This window comes from Oryx dammah, unplaced genomic scaffold (genome assembly GCF_014754425.2).
Source record: "Oryx dammah isolate SB20612 unplaced genomic scaffold, SCBI_Odam_1.1 HiC_scaffold_3, whole genome shotgun sequence".
NCBI lineage: Eukaryota > Metazoa > Chordata > Mammalia > Artiodactyla > Bovidae > Oryx > Oryx dammah.
In genome coordinates, this window is record NW_024070187.1 from 84581429 (window position 1) to 84598293 (window position 16865).

The following is a 16865-nucleotide window of genomic DNA, read 5'->3' on the forward strand; positions in this document are numbered from 1 at the left end:
TGTCTGCTATTTTACATCACTATAAATCTTTCTCTGTAATAATTTTTCAATAATTAAGGCAAAATTCAGTGCTTCCACCTCACTGCTGATGAAGAGTCTTCCATGCCACTCTCAGCCCCAAAGAGGAGACATAAAATGTTTAGCCTCCCAGAACTTTTTACTCTCAATTCTTGCCTCTCTTTCTCTTGAACTCAAAATTGTTGCTCCTCATTTGGCTACCCTCTCTCATTTTCCTGTCTGTTCAGGCTTCTGACACCTTCCCTTTCCTCACCTCCTTCCTCTGTGACTCCCCTCATTTTGAAGAAAATAGCACTACATTTACTCTGATCCTTTCCTAGATGTCCCTGCTTCTCTGATTTGATTGATATGAACATTTTTCATATTCTCATGACATTTTGAGTATACTCCCACTACAACATTTTGTTTAACTTATTTAGTATGAGTTTATTAGAAAATATGTTCCTGAAATCAGGGAATATAATCTTAATTTTCTGAATATCACTAGTATCACAATTCTTTAGCACATAGTATGATCCATACAAGTTTGACAAAGAATGAATGAATTGCTACTTTATTATATCTACTTTATTAGGATTCAAATAAAGTCATTTCTATTCAGTATCTTTATTCTTGTTCTGGTGGTTGACAAGGTGGTCCTCATATAAGTATATGACAAAATTGAAAAGATAAATTCTTATACACTGATGGAATCTAATTCTTATTAATTACATTAAAATATCTAATATATTTGTGTTCTGAGCTACATTTTAGTAACCCCTATGTTGTCTATTAAATTTTTCCACACAAATATTTCGCTCAAGTTAGATCACAAAATTTTCTGGTGAAAAAATATACTTTCATACACACATACTGAGATGTATTTGGCTCAAAATCAAAATTGAAAAAGATTGCTCAGTAAAGAAGTGGGCTAACAGAGCAGAGTACTCTTGAATATAAAAATCACTGGAATAAAAGTCAGTGTTTCCTGACTTGAGTCCAACTGTGTCTTTATGCCCATCACACGACTTCCTTGAATCTCTCTTCCTCTTCTGGTAAAATTAGAGAACATTCCACCTTGAGTATACCATTTATCTAGTTACTGGGAAAGTCATGCAAGATTAGTGGCTCTACTCCAAATGCTAACATATGCTCTGTTCTGAGTTTAAAATTGCAAGTAACTGTCTGACATGCTATGAAAATATTCAATGTGCATCTACCATATAATAAGGTTATACCATTCCTCTGTCTTACCCGAGACAAAAAAAAATTGTCTTCAAAGATTCTTGTACAAATAATATTATAATATCTTTATTCATGATAGTCCCAAACTAGAAACAGCCAGAGTATCGTTCAACAGCATTTTTATAATAGATGACTCAGCAATAATTGCAACAACATGGATAAATCTCAAAAACATTATGCCATGAGACAGAAGTTAGATGTCATACAGTATACGCTCTTTGATTACATAGAAATGAAAACAGAAAAAAAATGATTTATTGATCATTTCAGAAAAGTGACAGTTTCTGAGAGAGGTGATCAAGTGGGACAGGGCAGGAGGAAACTTCATGGGGTGATAGAAAAGTAACACACTTTGGCCCTGGTAAATGATCCACCTGTACAGTTAAAACATGTGCATTTCATCACACACAAATAGTACTTTAATTTATTAAAATACCTTAGTTCACGAATAGGAAAAAGAAAATTGTCACTGCAACTGAAGCTTCATTGTTGCTACTCAATTTCGTTCCCATCCCTAGCTCCTCAGAGGTAACAGGATTTTTAAATTTGTATGTAGGCCTCCAGGCATTATATTCAGTTCAGTTCAGTTCAGTTCAGTCTTTGCAACCCCATGAATCGCAGCACACCAGGCCTCCCTGTCTATCACCATCTCCCGGAGTTCACTCAATTTCACGTCCATCGAGTCTGTGATGCCATCCAGCCATCTCATCCGCTATCGTCCCCTTCTCCTCCTGCCCCCAATCCCTCCCAGCATCAGGGTCTTTTCCAATGAGTCAACTCTTCGCATGAGGTGGCCAAAGTACTGGAGTTTCAGCTTTAGCATCATTCCTTCCAAAGAACACCCACATGCATACAATTCTTCCAATATATAGCAGGCATTTAGTTTAAAAGGGATTTCTCTGCATAATAAAGTAATATTTTGATATTAAAAATAGAGATAAATATATTAAAATATGATTTGAGTTTCCATAAGATTTCATTCATAGATTTCATTCATAGATTTCTCAAAGCATATCAAAAATACATTGAATTAAACTTCTTTTTAGAAAAAATTATTAGATACATTTCTTATGTCATTCCTCGTAGCTCACATATTAGTGCTGTTTTTTCTTCCAGAGACAACTTTGTTTTAGACAGAAACTACCGAAATTTGCCACATTATTTCCAATGACCCAATATTCACTAATCAACTAGTAACATTAATACGATAAAATATCTTAAATTATCTTTAGCTCTTATCAATCTGCATTCAAGTTCTGTTTCCATCCTCAGGGTTGTTGACCTTTTTGATTACTTATGACCGAACTCTCTGTTCCTTCAACTTTGCACAAACTCCCTCTATATATTATCTTCTTTCTGGACTACCTGGTTCTTATACTTAAGGACATTTCTGTATATAAGCGTCTTGATGAACTACTGATATAATCATTGCAATGTATTGAACATATGACAACATATATATGCCCACTGAAATAATATAGGACTTTCAGTATTTTAGAATTTCCTTTCTTTCTTTCCGTTTATTTATATCCTACAGAACTCATCTACTCCAGGTCTTTTATTTCTAAGTGTGGTAAGAGCTTCCTTTTCTTTATGTTCTCATTTTAGCTGTACATCAGTTCAGTTCAGTTCAGTCACTCAGTCATGTCTGACTCTTTGAGACCCCATGGACTGCAGCAGGCCAACCTCCCTGTCCATCACCAACTCCCAGAGTTTACCCAAACCCATGTCCATCGAGTCGGTGATGCCATCCAGCCATCTCATCCTCTGTTGTCCCCTTCTCCTCTTGCCCTCAATCTTTCCCAACATCAGGGTCTTTTCAAATGAGTCAACTCTTTGCATCAGGTGGCCAAAATATTGGAGTTTCAGCTTCAACATCAGTCCTACCAATGAACACCCAGGACCGAGGTCCTTTAGGATGGACTGTTTGGATCTCCTTGCAGTCCAAGGGACTCTCAAGAGTCTTCTCCAACACCACAGTTCAAAAGCATCAATTCTTTGGCACTCAGCTTTCTTTATAGTCCAACTCTCACATCCATACATGACTAGTGGAAAAACCATAGCCATGACTAGACAGACCTTTGTTGACAAAGTAATGTTATCAGTAGCATTAGAAAATGCTGAAATCATAATAGTAAGATCTTTGTTGTCTGTTCTTTAATCATTCTTCAATGATTAAAGAAATCAATCCCACTAGATAATTTTGTATTATTGTATACTGTTTATATTTCTACCTAAATTTCTAGTTGGAACTTCAAATTTAACATTTATAAAACTAAGCTTCTAAAAGTATGCTGCTGCTAAGTCACGTCAGTCGTGTCCAACTCTGTGCGACCCCATAGAGGGCAGCCCACCAGGCTCCTTCGCCCATGGGATTTTCCAGGCAAGAGTACTGGAGTGGACTGCCATTGCCTTCTCCATAAATTGCTCTCTAATCCTGTGGTGGATCTTGGCCTCCCTCTGCTGGCCAGACAGCATCAACAGAAGACTGTGGTGATGGTATAGTCGCTAAATCCTGTTGGACTCTTACAACCCCATGGGACTGTAGTCCACCAGGTTCCTCTGTCCATGGATTTCTCCAGGCAAGAATACTGGAGTGGATTGCCATTTCCTTCTCCAGTGCATGAAAATGAAAAGTGAAAGTGAAGTTGCTCAGTCGTGTCCGACTCTTCGCAACCACATGGACTGTAGCCTACCAGGCTCCTCATTGTAACTCCAATATAAAGGAAAATTTTAAAAATAAATTTAATTAATTAATTAAGGGGGAAAAAAAAACACTAAGCCCCTAATGGTTTTCCCACAAACCAGATCTTCCCTCAATATCTGTCATACCAGTAAGTAGTAACTAAATTATTCTAGATGATCAAGCCAAAAATCTGGAGTAATTTTTGACCTTTTCCTTTCTCTCACACCTCACCTTTAATCTATTAAATTCTACATTCTCTAAGTTTCATAGTATATCTAGAATGCTACCATTTCTCACTATTCCATCTGCTGACATAATCACATGCCTATATTATTACAATAGGCTCCAAATTGATCATATTTCCTCTCTTGCCCCTTCAGTCTACTTTTAGTCAATAATCCCAAGTTATCTTCTATTTGACAGCATCTTCCAATCAGTGTAACTGTTTTCTTAAAACCTTTCCAATATTGAAGAACCTTGTATTATGGGTCCCATTTTTCCCTCTGACTTTGTTTCAACTAAATTTACTATTTTTCAACCACGTTGTTTTATCCAATATTTTTCAAATTTGCCAACCCGACTTTTAAATCAGGGCCTTTGCAGATGAGTTCTTCCTGAACTATCTACAGTAAAATGTTTTCTTCCTTCAAGCTTTTGCTGTTTTGCTCATGGAGACATTCCTTGGTCACACTATCTAAGAGTGACCACTTCATCCCTATTAATACTTCCTGTACCCATTCTCCAGTTTTCCCCTTACCATGCATGATGATAAAACCAACAATGTGTTATTTATCATGGAATCATCTCTCTCAGCCAGTTGAAATATAAGCTCCTTGAAAGCAGAGATTTTTCATTTGTTTATGGCTTTCTCCTAGATCCTTAGAAAATTCCTGGCGTGTACTGAAGAATTACTCACAGAATAAAGAAAAAAATCTTAACTACATTTGCAACTTCAATATCTGTTCAACTATTTCATTTGTCACATTTATTAAAAAGTTCAAATATGTTGAAGATTTGGGAGACCTTTTCACAGATGGTTCAAATCTCAACCAAATATTTAGGAACAGATTGGCATTTACAAGGTAAATAATGTGATAGAAAGGCATTTCCAGTCACAATGATCATGGACATATCATGGTGCCCTGGAAAGATTGTGAATGTGGAATATGACATGTTGAGAAATGAGGGCAGAAAAGTTTCCTGAAAAGATCTTGAATGACCTTGAATTCTACGTTAAACATCTTGAACATTACCCTAGACAGTATACAAAACCTCAGAAATATTTTGATTCCGTAAAATTGCTTGTTACATTGATTTTAGAAAGAAAATATTTGTGAGGAAGTTAATGGAAAATGCATTTTGGAGAGAACAGATGAGAGGTTACAAGATGTATTAGAAAGCTGTTGATAAGTATCTAAGCAATGGAAGATAAACTGGCACAGAAAAAAAGTAGGTCGTATGTAGTTACCTACTCACTTTATATAAATTATTTCTAATTATTTTAATATTGGCTTTCCTGGTGGCTCAGCTGGTAAAGAATCTGCCTGCAATGTAGAAGACCTGGATTTGATCCCTGGGTTAGGAAGGAAACCTGAAGGGAAAGGCTACCCATTCCAGTATTCTGGCCTGGAGAATTCATGGACCGTATAGTCCATGGAGTCTCAAAGAGTCGGACACAACTGAATGACTTATAAATTGGATTAAATATAGATAGTATTATTTGACAGATTCTGAAACTAATGAGAAAAGTTAAAGGAAATACTTATAAAAGTTACTGCTCAGCTAGTAGAAGAGCTGAGTTTTCCAATGTATTACATAGACTTGCATATGGCTAATCCTATTTTTAGAGTTGACAAATGATAAGCAGTGAATAGGAAGAATGTATTTTTCACTTATTAATGAAATTTAACTAACATATCCAAAATATAATTTTAGATGCTTATTTAAAATGGTAGTGACTGGAAGATGCTCTGTGGTACATCTAGGCAAAAAATGAACAAAAAAAGCCTTATGCTGAGCCTCATAACTAGTATTAAAATGTGGAAGAGCTGAGCTACACAAACATGAAATATAGATAATCATGACATATTATAAACCCCACATGACCTGTTATCATGTTCTAAATCAAACTGAGTAGAAGCATTCCTTGGAATATGAGGTACAAAAATTCGATAGAAAAGCAATTCTAATCATCACGACTTCTTAGAATTCAAATTCTGTTCAGGTATTTCAAACCACAGAATTACCATATTATGGAGGAACAAGGTATAAATAGTGCTGTGCTAATCCATCAGAGATATTCCATTGCCTGGACTACTTGTCTTCCTTTTAGGAAACAAGGTAGTATTTTCATTTATCTTTTTTGCTATTCTATGTACCTTGTAATATTATAAAACCTAATAGCTTTGTTCCAAAAAGTACTTTTTAAAGAAACTAATGTCAGTGTACCTTAAGATTCTTTGAGAAATTGTTTGATAGCTAACATAGCTACTGATTTATCTCCTTTTCAATGCTTCTTAATAAGTTAACATACAGATGCTAGAAATTGTTATACTGCTCTATCTTATGATGAAATGCCACAGTCTTATTTTAAGGATGAGCTAATCATAATGAGGTTTTTGAAAATCCAGGGTGCTGCACATTAGATGTATGACCTCCTGGATCACTTTCTTCATCTGTTAATCAGACACATGTACCTAACAAAATTGTTCCACAGACTAGAGAAAGAATTTACACCATACCTAGCACAATGTCTGGCAATAGCGGATGCTTCATAACTACAACTATTTCTATGGTTCTCATTTATCAACACGATAAAAGCATTTCTTTAACTCTTAGTTAATATTTGTCCATGTTCCAGTTTCTTTCATCCATGGAAAATAAAATATCTTAAGTAAAATTGAGGTAAGTGGCTATATATAATGAACTTATTTCAAAATTTTAAAATATAAAATTTAATATATTTATCACCTTATTTTAAAACATTGTCTATAAAATGCTTATAAAGTGAATGTCATGTGCATTATCCTGTAAAAGGAAACAAGAATATCTGGGATTCTTTAGTAGGAATGATAAATTAATAACAAAAGCAGGCAATGCTAATCTTAAGGCAGAAAATAATTCCCATGCATACACATTCTCTAAATTTGCACAGGCAAAGATCAGCAGCAAATTTAACAATTTTGAGTCAAATAAAAGCTTGCCATTTAAAAATAATTGATTTCAAATTTGTAGATCTACAGAGTAAAACACTATTATATGTCAAAAAGGCATTAGAATAACTTTATTTCACTTTCAGTTCTTTGTTTATGCACTGGAAAGGTTGCATTGATATGTAGTCAGCAAACCTTGGGGACTTATATGTGGTCATAGTATTAGAGATTGAGCTGGAGGGGATCTTAGAAATCAAATCTTCTTAGTTAAGAATCTCGTTTGGGGGTTATTCTGTGAGGTTCAGTGATGTTCAGTGACTTGCTCAAGGTTCAGCAGCCTGTCCCAGGCTGCTGGGATCAGCAGGCTTCTTATCCCCAGCACAGTGTTATTTTCACCTGCCAATTCTTCCCCTTATGAGGGAGGCAGGCTCCATGTTTTGGCTCACCTGAAATCTGATTTTAAAAAGATTTCTATTGTTTTTTGCATTTCTGATATGACTCTCCATAAGATTTAAGAAGAATTGTAAAAAAAAAAAATATGGCATTATTAGTATAAACATCGTTATTTTTCATCACTGTTTCTTTATGTCTGGAATAGTACCTGACATAGCAAGTAGTCATTGAATAAGTGGGTAAATTAATAAAATAAATTAGCCATTTATACATAGGGTCAATTAGGCCACTAATTTGGTATGCCCAAATGAGGCTCCACAATTTAGAAACTAAGATTTTACATTTCCTTCTCCAGACTTTACATTATGTTGTGTTAATTTCTTCTTGTAAAGAACTCATAGTATTCAAATCCATGTGTTTCTCAATGAATCTACTTTTATCAGTCTTCATTACCCTTTTCCAATTATCTGAAGATAATTTAATACATAATTAATGAGGAAATATGTGATTATAAGGAGAGTAAAACTGTTACTGATTAGCTTGTTATCTATCTCACAGGACCAAGTAAACATGAAGTTCTTCATTTTTACCTGCCTTTTGGCTGTTGCCCTTGCAAAGCAAGTAAGTATAATAAGATACAGATGATAATATATTATGTAAATATAAGAATATTAAATTGTTTATGAGGATAATGTCAGGGGTAGACAGCAGGGAATAGAGAGGAAGTGTATAAACTTTGAAACCTATAATCAAAGATGGCCTTGGCCCTGCCTTATATGTTATGAAGATGGACAAAAATACCACTTCTAAAGTGTTCTCCTTCTAGGATTGGAAAGATTTTCAGTTGTAAGTTAAAAAGTGTACACTTTCTTCCATAAACATTTGAATTTATTGGGGAAATATTTTCACTCCGAGAATCACTTCTTAAAAGTAAGAAACATGAAACCATAACAAGGACTTCTTTTAAAGTTCAGGAGAGTCACAGAGAAAATGTAGATTCCAAAACCATCTCTCAAGCATATGTCAGAATTTCATCATTCTTGACTCCAGTAGCTCAGCAACAACGATACTTTGATAGGAAACAGGGATGTGTTGAAGAGTGCTAACTTTAGGAGTTGGGCTTCCGGGGTGGCTCAGTGGTAAAGAATCCACCTGCAATGCAGGAGACTCCAGTTCCATCCCTGGGTCAGGAAGATCCCATGAAGAAGGAAATGGCAACCCACTCCAGTATTCTTGCCTGGAGAATTCCTTAAACAGAAGAGCATGGCAGTCTACAGGCCGTGAGTTGCAAAGAGTCAGACACGACTGAGAGACTAAACAGCAACAACAACTTTGAAAATGACTTGCCAGATAACCTATTGCAAAGTCAACCCTTCATTTCTCAAAGCAACATCTTCTAGTGAGAATGTTACAGAATTATTCATATCATACAATGATAAATAAGGACTAGATGCTTCACACAAAGCGCTTTGAAGATACATGCTTGTAATCTGTTAGCTCCCTCAGGAGCAACTGGGCTTCTTCCCTTACCCTGCAGCCTGTGCTGCCAACACCTCTCCCAGGCCCAGTTCTCACTCAGTTCAGATTGGGCTTTTCTTGTGGCTCAGTTGCTAAAGAATCCGCCTGCCATGCTGGAGACCTGGGTTTGATACCAGGGTTGGAAAGATCCCCTGGAGAAGGGAAAGACTAACCACTCCAGTAGTCTGACCTGGAGAATCCTATGGACTACACAGTCCAGAGGGTCACAAAGAGTCAGATGCTTTCATTCACTTTCACTTTTCAGATGTACCGTATCATCAGGGTGACCAGAGTTCTTTGCTTCCTTTCCATTTCCACACCTCACACATCAATCTTGAAAAGTTTCTGTTAGTCTCTAAATTTAAAGCTAAACCAAGAGCTTAGCTACAGTAAGAATTCCAGTTAGGTGAATATAAGATAAAATAAACTTCAGTGGTCAATCTTACACCAAGTTTCATTGTTTCTTATTTATAATCTCCTAGTCTTAATTACTCTTCTCTGTAAATCAGTAATTGTCCTCAATCTTTCCCTTAAGAATAATTAAATCTAGCAATTAACAAAAACTAAATAAAACAAAATATCATGTTATTATAAACATTTTAAGATTCTGTAGCACATGTGCACATACATTATATTTTAAACTGTGATAGGATAAACTAAGAACCCAACACTTCCTAAAAGTAAGAACTACATTAAACTATAAAAAGGATTTGTTTGATGTACAGAATGATTTGCTAGTAATAATATATAATATTATAATAATAACGAAAATATTCAACTAAATATCATGCATTTCCAGAAACAAATTCCTAAAAATCTCTTGCCATCAAAATGACAGGAATAATGATAAAAACAAAACAAAATAGTGAGATACCTTGGCATTTTAAATCTACCATAAAACTGAAAACTGTATTTGCTTTTGTTTGTAGAAGATGGAACATGTCTCCTCCAGTGAGGTAAGATACTTTAGTATCAACAGAAAATCTTTTCAGTTAATAAAAACAGAATATGCCCTAAACTATTGTCTTTAAAATAATTTTTCACCAGTGAGTCTAGAACTATAGAATTAGAGAAAATTGGAAGTGCAACCACAAAGAAAAGGTATATAGAGAGGAATAACAACCAAAAATCTACACATTCAAATCACCAAGATTAGATTAGTACATTTTTTTTCTGAAGATGTCTCACTATTAATGAGGTATGTTCACAAGTCGTGGTGAATATTTTGTGAGTACAGTAACAAGGATCCATTCTATGTTTCTGCAAAAAGGACTAAAGCTTTTCTGGAGCCATATTACATGCTACTTCCTAAGCGACTTCCCAGCTATGGGTACATAACAGGTTCCCACAGTCACCGCCGGTGTCACCTAAGCATTTTCTTATTTTCCTGTGATGTGTTTAATCCCTCTTAAAAAGACAGAGGGAAAAATGTAATAATAATAATATGAAAAAAAAAACACTGAAAATTGTACAGAGGAAATAGAAAACCTATTTTTTCTTCCCTGTGGATGATACTTGGGAAAGTTTTTGATTCAGATATTCATAATCCAAAGCACAATGCAAAATGAGTTAGGTATATGAAATATAATAGTTATGTAGAGGTAATGAAACTTCAGTTAATTTTGTTCTGTAATTCAGGTAAAGACTAATATGTTATCTACCCCATGGATAATGGTTGTAGATTGATATATGATTAAGCTAATATGAATTCAATTTAGGTAAATGAGTAATATTGTCTTTCTTTTTCTAAGGAACCTATCAATATCTCCCAGGAAGTAAGTACCAAATTCTTAAGTCAAATGTAATATATTTTAACTTTCTTTAGTCAAAGGTATAAAATAAATTTATTTATTTTGTAGACATATAAGCAGGAAAAGAATATAGCCATTGATCCCAGCAAGGTAAAGTTTGATTACTTTAGTCTATTAACCTTTCACTGATGAGACAGTTTTTCTATCAAACATCGATCACTTTCTCATTCAGTCAAAAAGAGAATTGTGTTTGTGATTGTGAAAATGGTGATGTTTTCATTGTTTTCTTTAAATGCTATATACTAATGAAAGGAATTCTGGGAAAAGATTTGAGAGCCATTTTTGAGCCACAATATTAAAGTAGAATATCTTTGAAAAAATTTCTTGTTAAAGATTCATCATCTTTACTTTTCTTCCTTAATTCTGTACTCTTTTGTTCACAAAATCATATTTTCTTTGCTATAACTGTATGCTCAAGAATATTACACTACATTTCAATAAATGTTATATCCTTTTGGCTTTGTTTTCTTTTAGGAGAAACTTTGCACCACATCCTGCGAGGTATACACTGATTTCACATCTGTAACATAATGTGAAGTAAAATATTATAGTATTTGAACTACATTGAAATTAACCTCTATTCGGAAAATATATTTCAAATCAATCAAACTTGAAAACCAAGATTATCTTTAAACAATGCGACCAAAATTATAGTCTTCTCAATTCTATGACTAAATGAAATGAAGAAAATATATCTTTCCGTGAATCAACTAACACATTTGATTCCTAGAATCTATGAAAAATGAAGAACTTATCTTTTAGTGTCTTTCAGTATCAGACTTATTTTATTCTTTTTTAAAATTCTTTTTCTGTTGCAATATTTTCTTAAAACTGACTCAATCAGTTTATCACAGAAACAATATATATTTGCTTCCTAAAGCATGTCAGTTGTCCTAGTGATGGATTTTTCCTAAGACATAATAAGTAATGACTATTAAAATGAGAAAGAAAAACCTATCCATGCCTTGCCTAAAGTTATCTTGTATATTCATTCATTCACTTGACAAAAATCTTTTATTCAGCAAGAACTATGTCCCCAACGTTATCTTAGTCTCTAGGAATACAACAATAATTATGAGACTCACTGGGGATACAACAATGAACACAGGAAACAACAATAAATACCGCTGTCATCAAATAGGAAATTCTGTTATAACTTATACAAAACTCATACAGTGAAAACGAATTCAGTCTAATGCATCTCTTAATGAGAGAGAAATTTTCCCTTTTAGATTCAGGAGAAAATAGTATAGCAATGCTGTGGGGAAATACATCTAATTATTTTTCTTCTCTCTTTAAGGAAGTTGAGAGGAACGCAAATGAAGAGGTGAGAAATTTTTATACATTCGAACATTTTTTGTTCATGTTACCAATATTTAATATTCTAAAATTAGTAATGGCATATGGGAACATGTTTAAATTTCCTTTTTTGATAAACTGGAAAATGATTTATAAGTTGCTTCAAAATGACAGTTTTTCCCTGTCCACTTGAGTGATGTCCACCTAAATCACTGTGTATTCTCTTGAGCCACTTACATTTAAATATATGATCATTTTTATCTCTTCCACTTATTTGCTAAAGGTGATTAAAAACAAGCAGCCAAGAAGCCTGGTTGCATTGCTCTTATTTCAATCCTTTTAACTTATCATACTAATGATCATGTTTCTAATAAGAGACATATCCCAAGTAAACATTAACATGCAAAGAATAATGTTTGCATTTCTTCTGGTAACTAGATTTATATTGTATACATTATTTTTTTCAAGGAATATTCTATCAGATCATCTAGTGAGGTAAGAGACCTTTTCTTTTAACATCGAATAGCAAGTTCATCCAAAATAGATTTTCAGCAGTGTGTAGTAATTTGTTGTTAACATCACAAATAGGGTGTGTAATGGAGAAATCATTTACCCAAACTTAATGTCATACGGGGGAGACTGGGAGGTGACTATCTACACCCTGGTGTACATGGGTGTTCTTTCACAGAGATATCAAATATCTGACGCCAGAGGAAAGAAATAAAGACATGCTCTGGTGTTGATAGAAATACCCAAGCAACGAGCACAATGGGGAAAGGTGTCTGGGAAAGGGAGGACCATAGCCTTGGCTCAGAGCCTTGAGGCACAGCCTGAAGACTTCCTACTTAACGTCTAGGAAGCCTGCTTTACTGTTTCTCTAAGCCACGGGTCTGTCTGGAATGGAAAGCCAATGGCCTCCTGTAAATAGCCATGTGTCATCTAGAAAGGGTATGCTGGATTCAGTTTGCCACATCTCACTAGGCCAACTTTGTAAACTTGTTTGTCACCTGTTTACACTCCCTAAGCATTTGATATTGAATGAATAATGTAGAATTGATGAAAACTTTACAATTAAACATGTTTTCAGTCAAATGTTATTACTTTGAAACTGAGGACTCTGAATTTTCAATTTATTGAATCTCTGATAAATACTGTAACTCCAATACTTTGGCCACCTCATGTGAAGAGTTGACTCATTGGAAAAGACCCTGATGCTGGGAGGGATTGGGGGCAGGAGGAGAAGGGGACGATAGCGGATGAGATGGCTGGATGACATCACCAACTCGATGCACATGAGTTTGGGTAAACTCCGGGAGCTGGTGATGGACAGGGAGGCCTGCCTTGCTACGATTCATGGGGTCGCAAAGAGTCGGACACGACTGAGCGACTGAACTGAACTGAACTGAATAAATACCGTAATTTCTCAGTAGTAGTAACTTGGATTCTAAATATACTTAATGAATTGCCCTTTCTACTCTAGTACAATGCTAAGACTAAATCATGCAAGTTAAGTTAATCCTCCTCTTCTTCCCCGAAGGAATCTGCTGAAGTTGCCACAGAGGTAACTAATTTTCATTCAAATAAAATTAAATTCATATCGCCCAGCTTTGTTTTCTTTTTGTGTATTTTTATAACAAGTGTTTTGTTTTCTTAACAGGACATTACGATTACTGTGGACGATAAACACTATCAGAAAGCACTGGTAAATTTTTCACACAAATTATAACTTCAAGTAAACAGTCATAGTACCACTGCTTCTTCTCCAAATGTTCACATAACTATTCCATCCCAGTTACAGAAAATTTTATGTTACTAAACAACCCTTGTTAGGTAAATTTGCCATGTTGTATAAATTATCTAATTAAATAAAGTTCTAAGAAACTTGGTTCTTCTATAATCTACTTTTGACACATAGAGAAGATTCAATACTGGAGTAAATATATAATTTTCTTTCTCTCTAGAATGAAATCAATCAGTTTTATCAAAAGTTCCCCCAGTATCTCCAGTATCTGTATCAAGGTCCAATTGTTTTGAACCCATGGGATCAGGTTAAGAGAAATGCTGGCCCCTTTCCTCCCACTGTGGTGAGTGCTGCTTTTTTATATGTTGTTTCTTGTTTATTTGTTTTTCTTTTTGTTTTTGGTGAGGGATGAGTTCAGGATGAAGATTTGTAAAATGTCTAGAGATAAAATGTCCCAAAGAGACAAGTTTTAACTTAGAAAGTAGAACAACTGCAAAAATCTATAGTCCAGAAATTAAACCACAAACAAAACATAGCTCAAGTATAGTAACAAATAACAATAGCAACCATAGTGACTAATAAGTAATTTAATTTAAATTGAACATACCTGTCTTAAGAGCATGCTGCTATATCATTTTGCTTGGCTTCTCAAACAATTCTCTAAGAGGAGCTAGTAATCATTAATTTCACGTAACAAAAAGATTGCTTTGTTAAGAAAATATAAAGAAATGAAGTAATTTACCTAGGTTCCAGGTTCTCTCTACCATTTTCTTTCATAAAACAGTCTGTCTTAAGGAATGTTTTCTCATATGAGGAATAAATAATGAAAGTTTTTGTGGTCCTTTTTTTGTTTTTTGGATATAGAACAGAGAGCAGCTCTCCACCAGTGAGGTAAGGCATTTACCTACAAAGGCAATAATCTGATAACTAGTAAGATATTATTCACTTATTATACACTGTACTAGACAGTCTTTGATGTAGTTGCTTAAGCAATAAATCTGGATTTACATAAAAATTGAAAAAATTTTTCTGATTGGAAAACTGGAACTTTAGATCCCTAAGAAAAATCTGGGAAAGGCAGAACAAATATGTACACATTGAAGGATACAAAGATTGGATCTGTGCTAGTATACTTTGTCAAAATGCTGTTACTACCTCTTTTTTTATAGCTCACCATTAATATGGCTATCACACCATGAGACCTGGTATAGATTTTAAATTTTAGAAACAGAGTGAGAGAAATCCAATGTATTATTCTGAAATAACTCAAATTAATTCAGATCCATATAAACTGCTGTTATCCAAGTGTCTTCCTGTACATCACTCATAATTAAACACATTTTCACATCACATAAGAAATTGCCTATACTTCATAATGAATAAAATATTTGAGAAAAGAGAAATAGCAATTTCATAAGTAAGACTAAAATGTATCATTTCAATTTTTTCTTAAGGTATCTGCCAACTCCTCTCAGGAAGCAAGTCAAAACCACTTACATTAAATACAGTTAAGAAATTACTTTTTTATGTTGTTACAGTTATAAAATATTATTTATTTGCATAAATATAATCAGGAGACAATGTGGTTATGCATACCACTCAGATAAAATGTATTTACATATTTATTGATTCTTTGGTATGTCATTCATCATTCACTTAAGAAATATGCATTTAGCCAGCATTATGCCCTTTACATTATGTTAGACTCTTGGGATACAACAGTGATTTACAAAGCAAGAAAAATAAATTGAATTATTCTTTATAAAAGAGGAGTTTTTCTAAATATAGTCCAAAGGAAATTATATATAGACAATAGAGTGGGAATTAAATGTCTAATTCTTCTTTTATTTTTCAAGGAAAATTCCAAGAAGACAGTTGACATGGTAAGATATTACTTCTATATGAAGCTATTTTAATTGTTTCAAAATCTAATATCAATAATTAGGCTTATCTGAAACATTATGCTTTTAATAAAATAGAGTTATATTTGTAAGTTATTTAAAAATATGATTTTTCTCCAACACTTAAGTCTGTTCCACTCAATTGTCTTGAATTCTTTCAATTAAGTTCTTCCATGTGAGCAAGACTTTTCTATATCACAAAAGTTTTATATTATTTCCACTGCTTATTTCTTTTTTTTAATCAAATTTTTGAACTAGATATTTTACTTCAATTCTTTTTTACCTATTGTACTATTTTTCTTTTTGTAAAATGAGAAAGAACTAAAACTCCACAAATGTTAAAATTATACTACTACAGCTAAGAATTCAATTATCTTGGTCCCCAAATTTTGACTATTTTTTTTATTTCTCCCAGAATCTTCTAATAGTTCATCCAGTGAGAAAAAATATACTTGTAAAATAAACAACCAACTAGTTTATTGCACTTTTCTGCTGTTAATTATTTTAAGCATATTAGGTATTTGCTAAAATACTTAATTTTTTAAGAGCCATATCAAAATAGCCAATAAAATAAAGAAAACCACATGTAAGAAAAATACACAGATTCAGAGTCATTTTAGAGATCTGAAAAGAAGTATATCCAAAGGGTTGAGTAGTTGTTCTAGACATGCTTTTGATAATGTTCAGCTGGACCCTGATTCATTGATAACAGGCATTTCTCAAATAAGCCAATGCCAAATAAATACCCTGTCAATTGTCTTCACCATAGTTCTACCCTGAACCTCTCTGGTTGTTTAGGGGGTTGAATACTGGATTGGGTTATGGGTTGTGTAAATCACAGTTACAAGAACACTTGCTGTGTTAGAATGAATCAAGTAGAAAAAAGCAATGGAAGACATCCCAGGAGAGGATGAAACATGGATTGTGGCCCACAGTCTTGTGGGGTGAGGCACAGTCCAACATCAACCTCACTGAGAGCTTTAGGAGCATGCCTTACCCTTTCTTTCAATTTGGGGGTCCATACCCATTAAAAAGGGCTTCCCAGATGGTGCTAGCACTAAAGAACCAGCCTGCCAATGCAGGAGACAGAAACACAGATTTGATCCCTGGGTTGAGAAGATT

At 34.1% G+C, this 16865-nt stretch overlaps 1 protein-coding gene across 1 annotated transcript in view; it reads left to right on the forward strand.

Moving 5' to 3' along the window:
* Positions 1-8043: 8043 nt before the first annotated feature.
* The window catches only part of PRR27 (proline rich 27), a 30034-nt gene continuing 21212 nt past the window's right edge, over positions 8044-16865 (forward strand). The window contains exons 1-12 of the mRNA XM_040237324.1: positions 8044-8094; positions 9921-9947; positions 10743-10766; positions 10851-10892; positions 11277-11303; positions 12103-12129; positions 12570-12596; positions 13639-13662; positions 13759-13803; positions 14063-14185; positions 14707-14733; positions 15699-15725. Of these exons, the coding sequence (XP_040093258.1) occupies positions 8044-8094; positions 9921-9947; positions 10743-10766; positions 10851-10892; positions 11277-11303; positions 12103-12129; positions 12570-12596; positions 13639-13662; positions 13759-13803; positions 14063-14185; positions 14707-14733; positions 15699-15725 (471 nt within the window). The remainder of the gene's footprint in view (positions 8095-9920; positions 9948-10742; positions 10767-10850; positions 10893-11276; positions 11304-12102; positions 12130-12569; positions 12597-13638; positions 13663-13758; positions 13804-14062; positions 14186-14706; positions 14734-15698; positions 15726-16865) is intronic.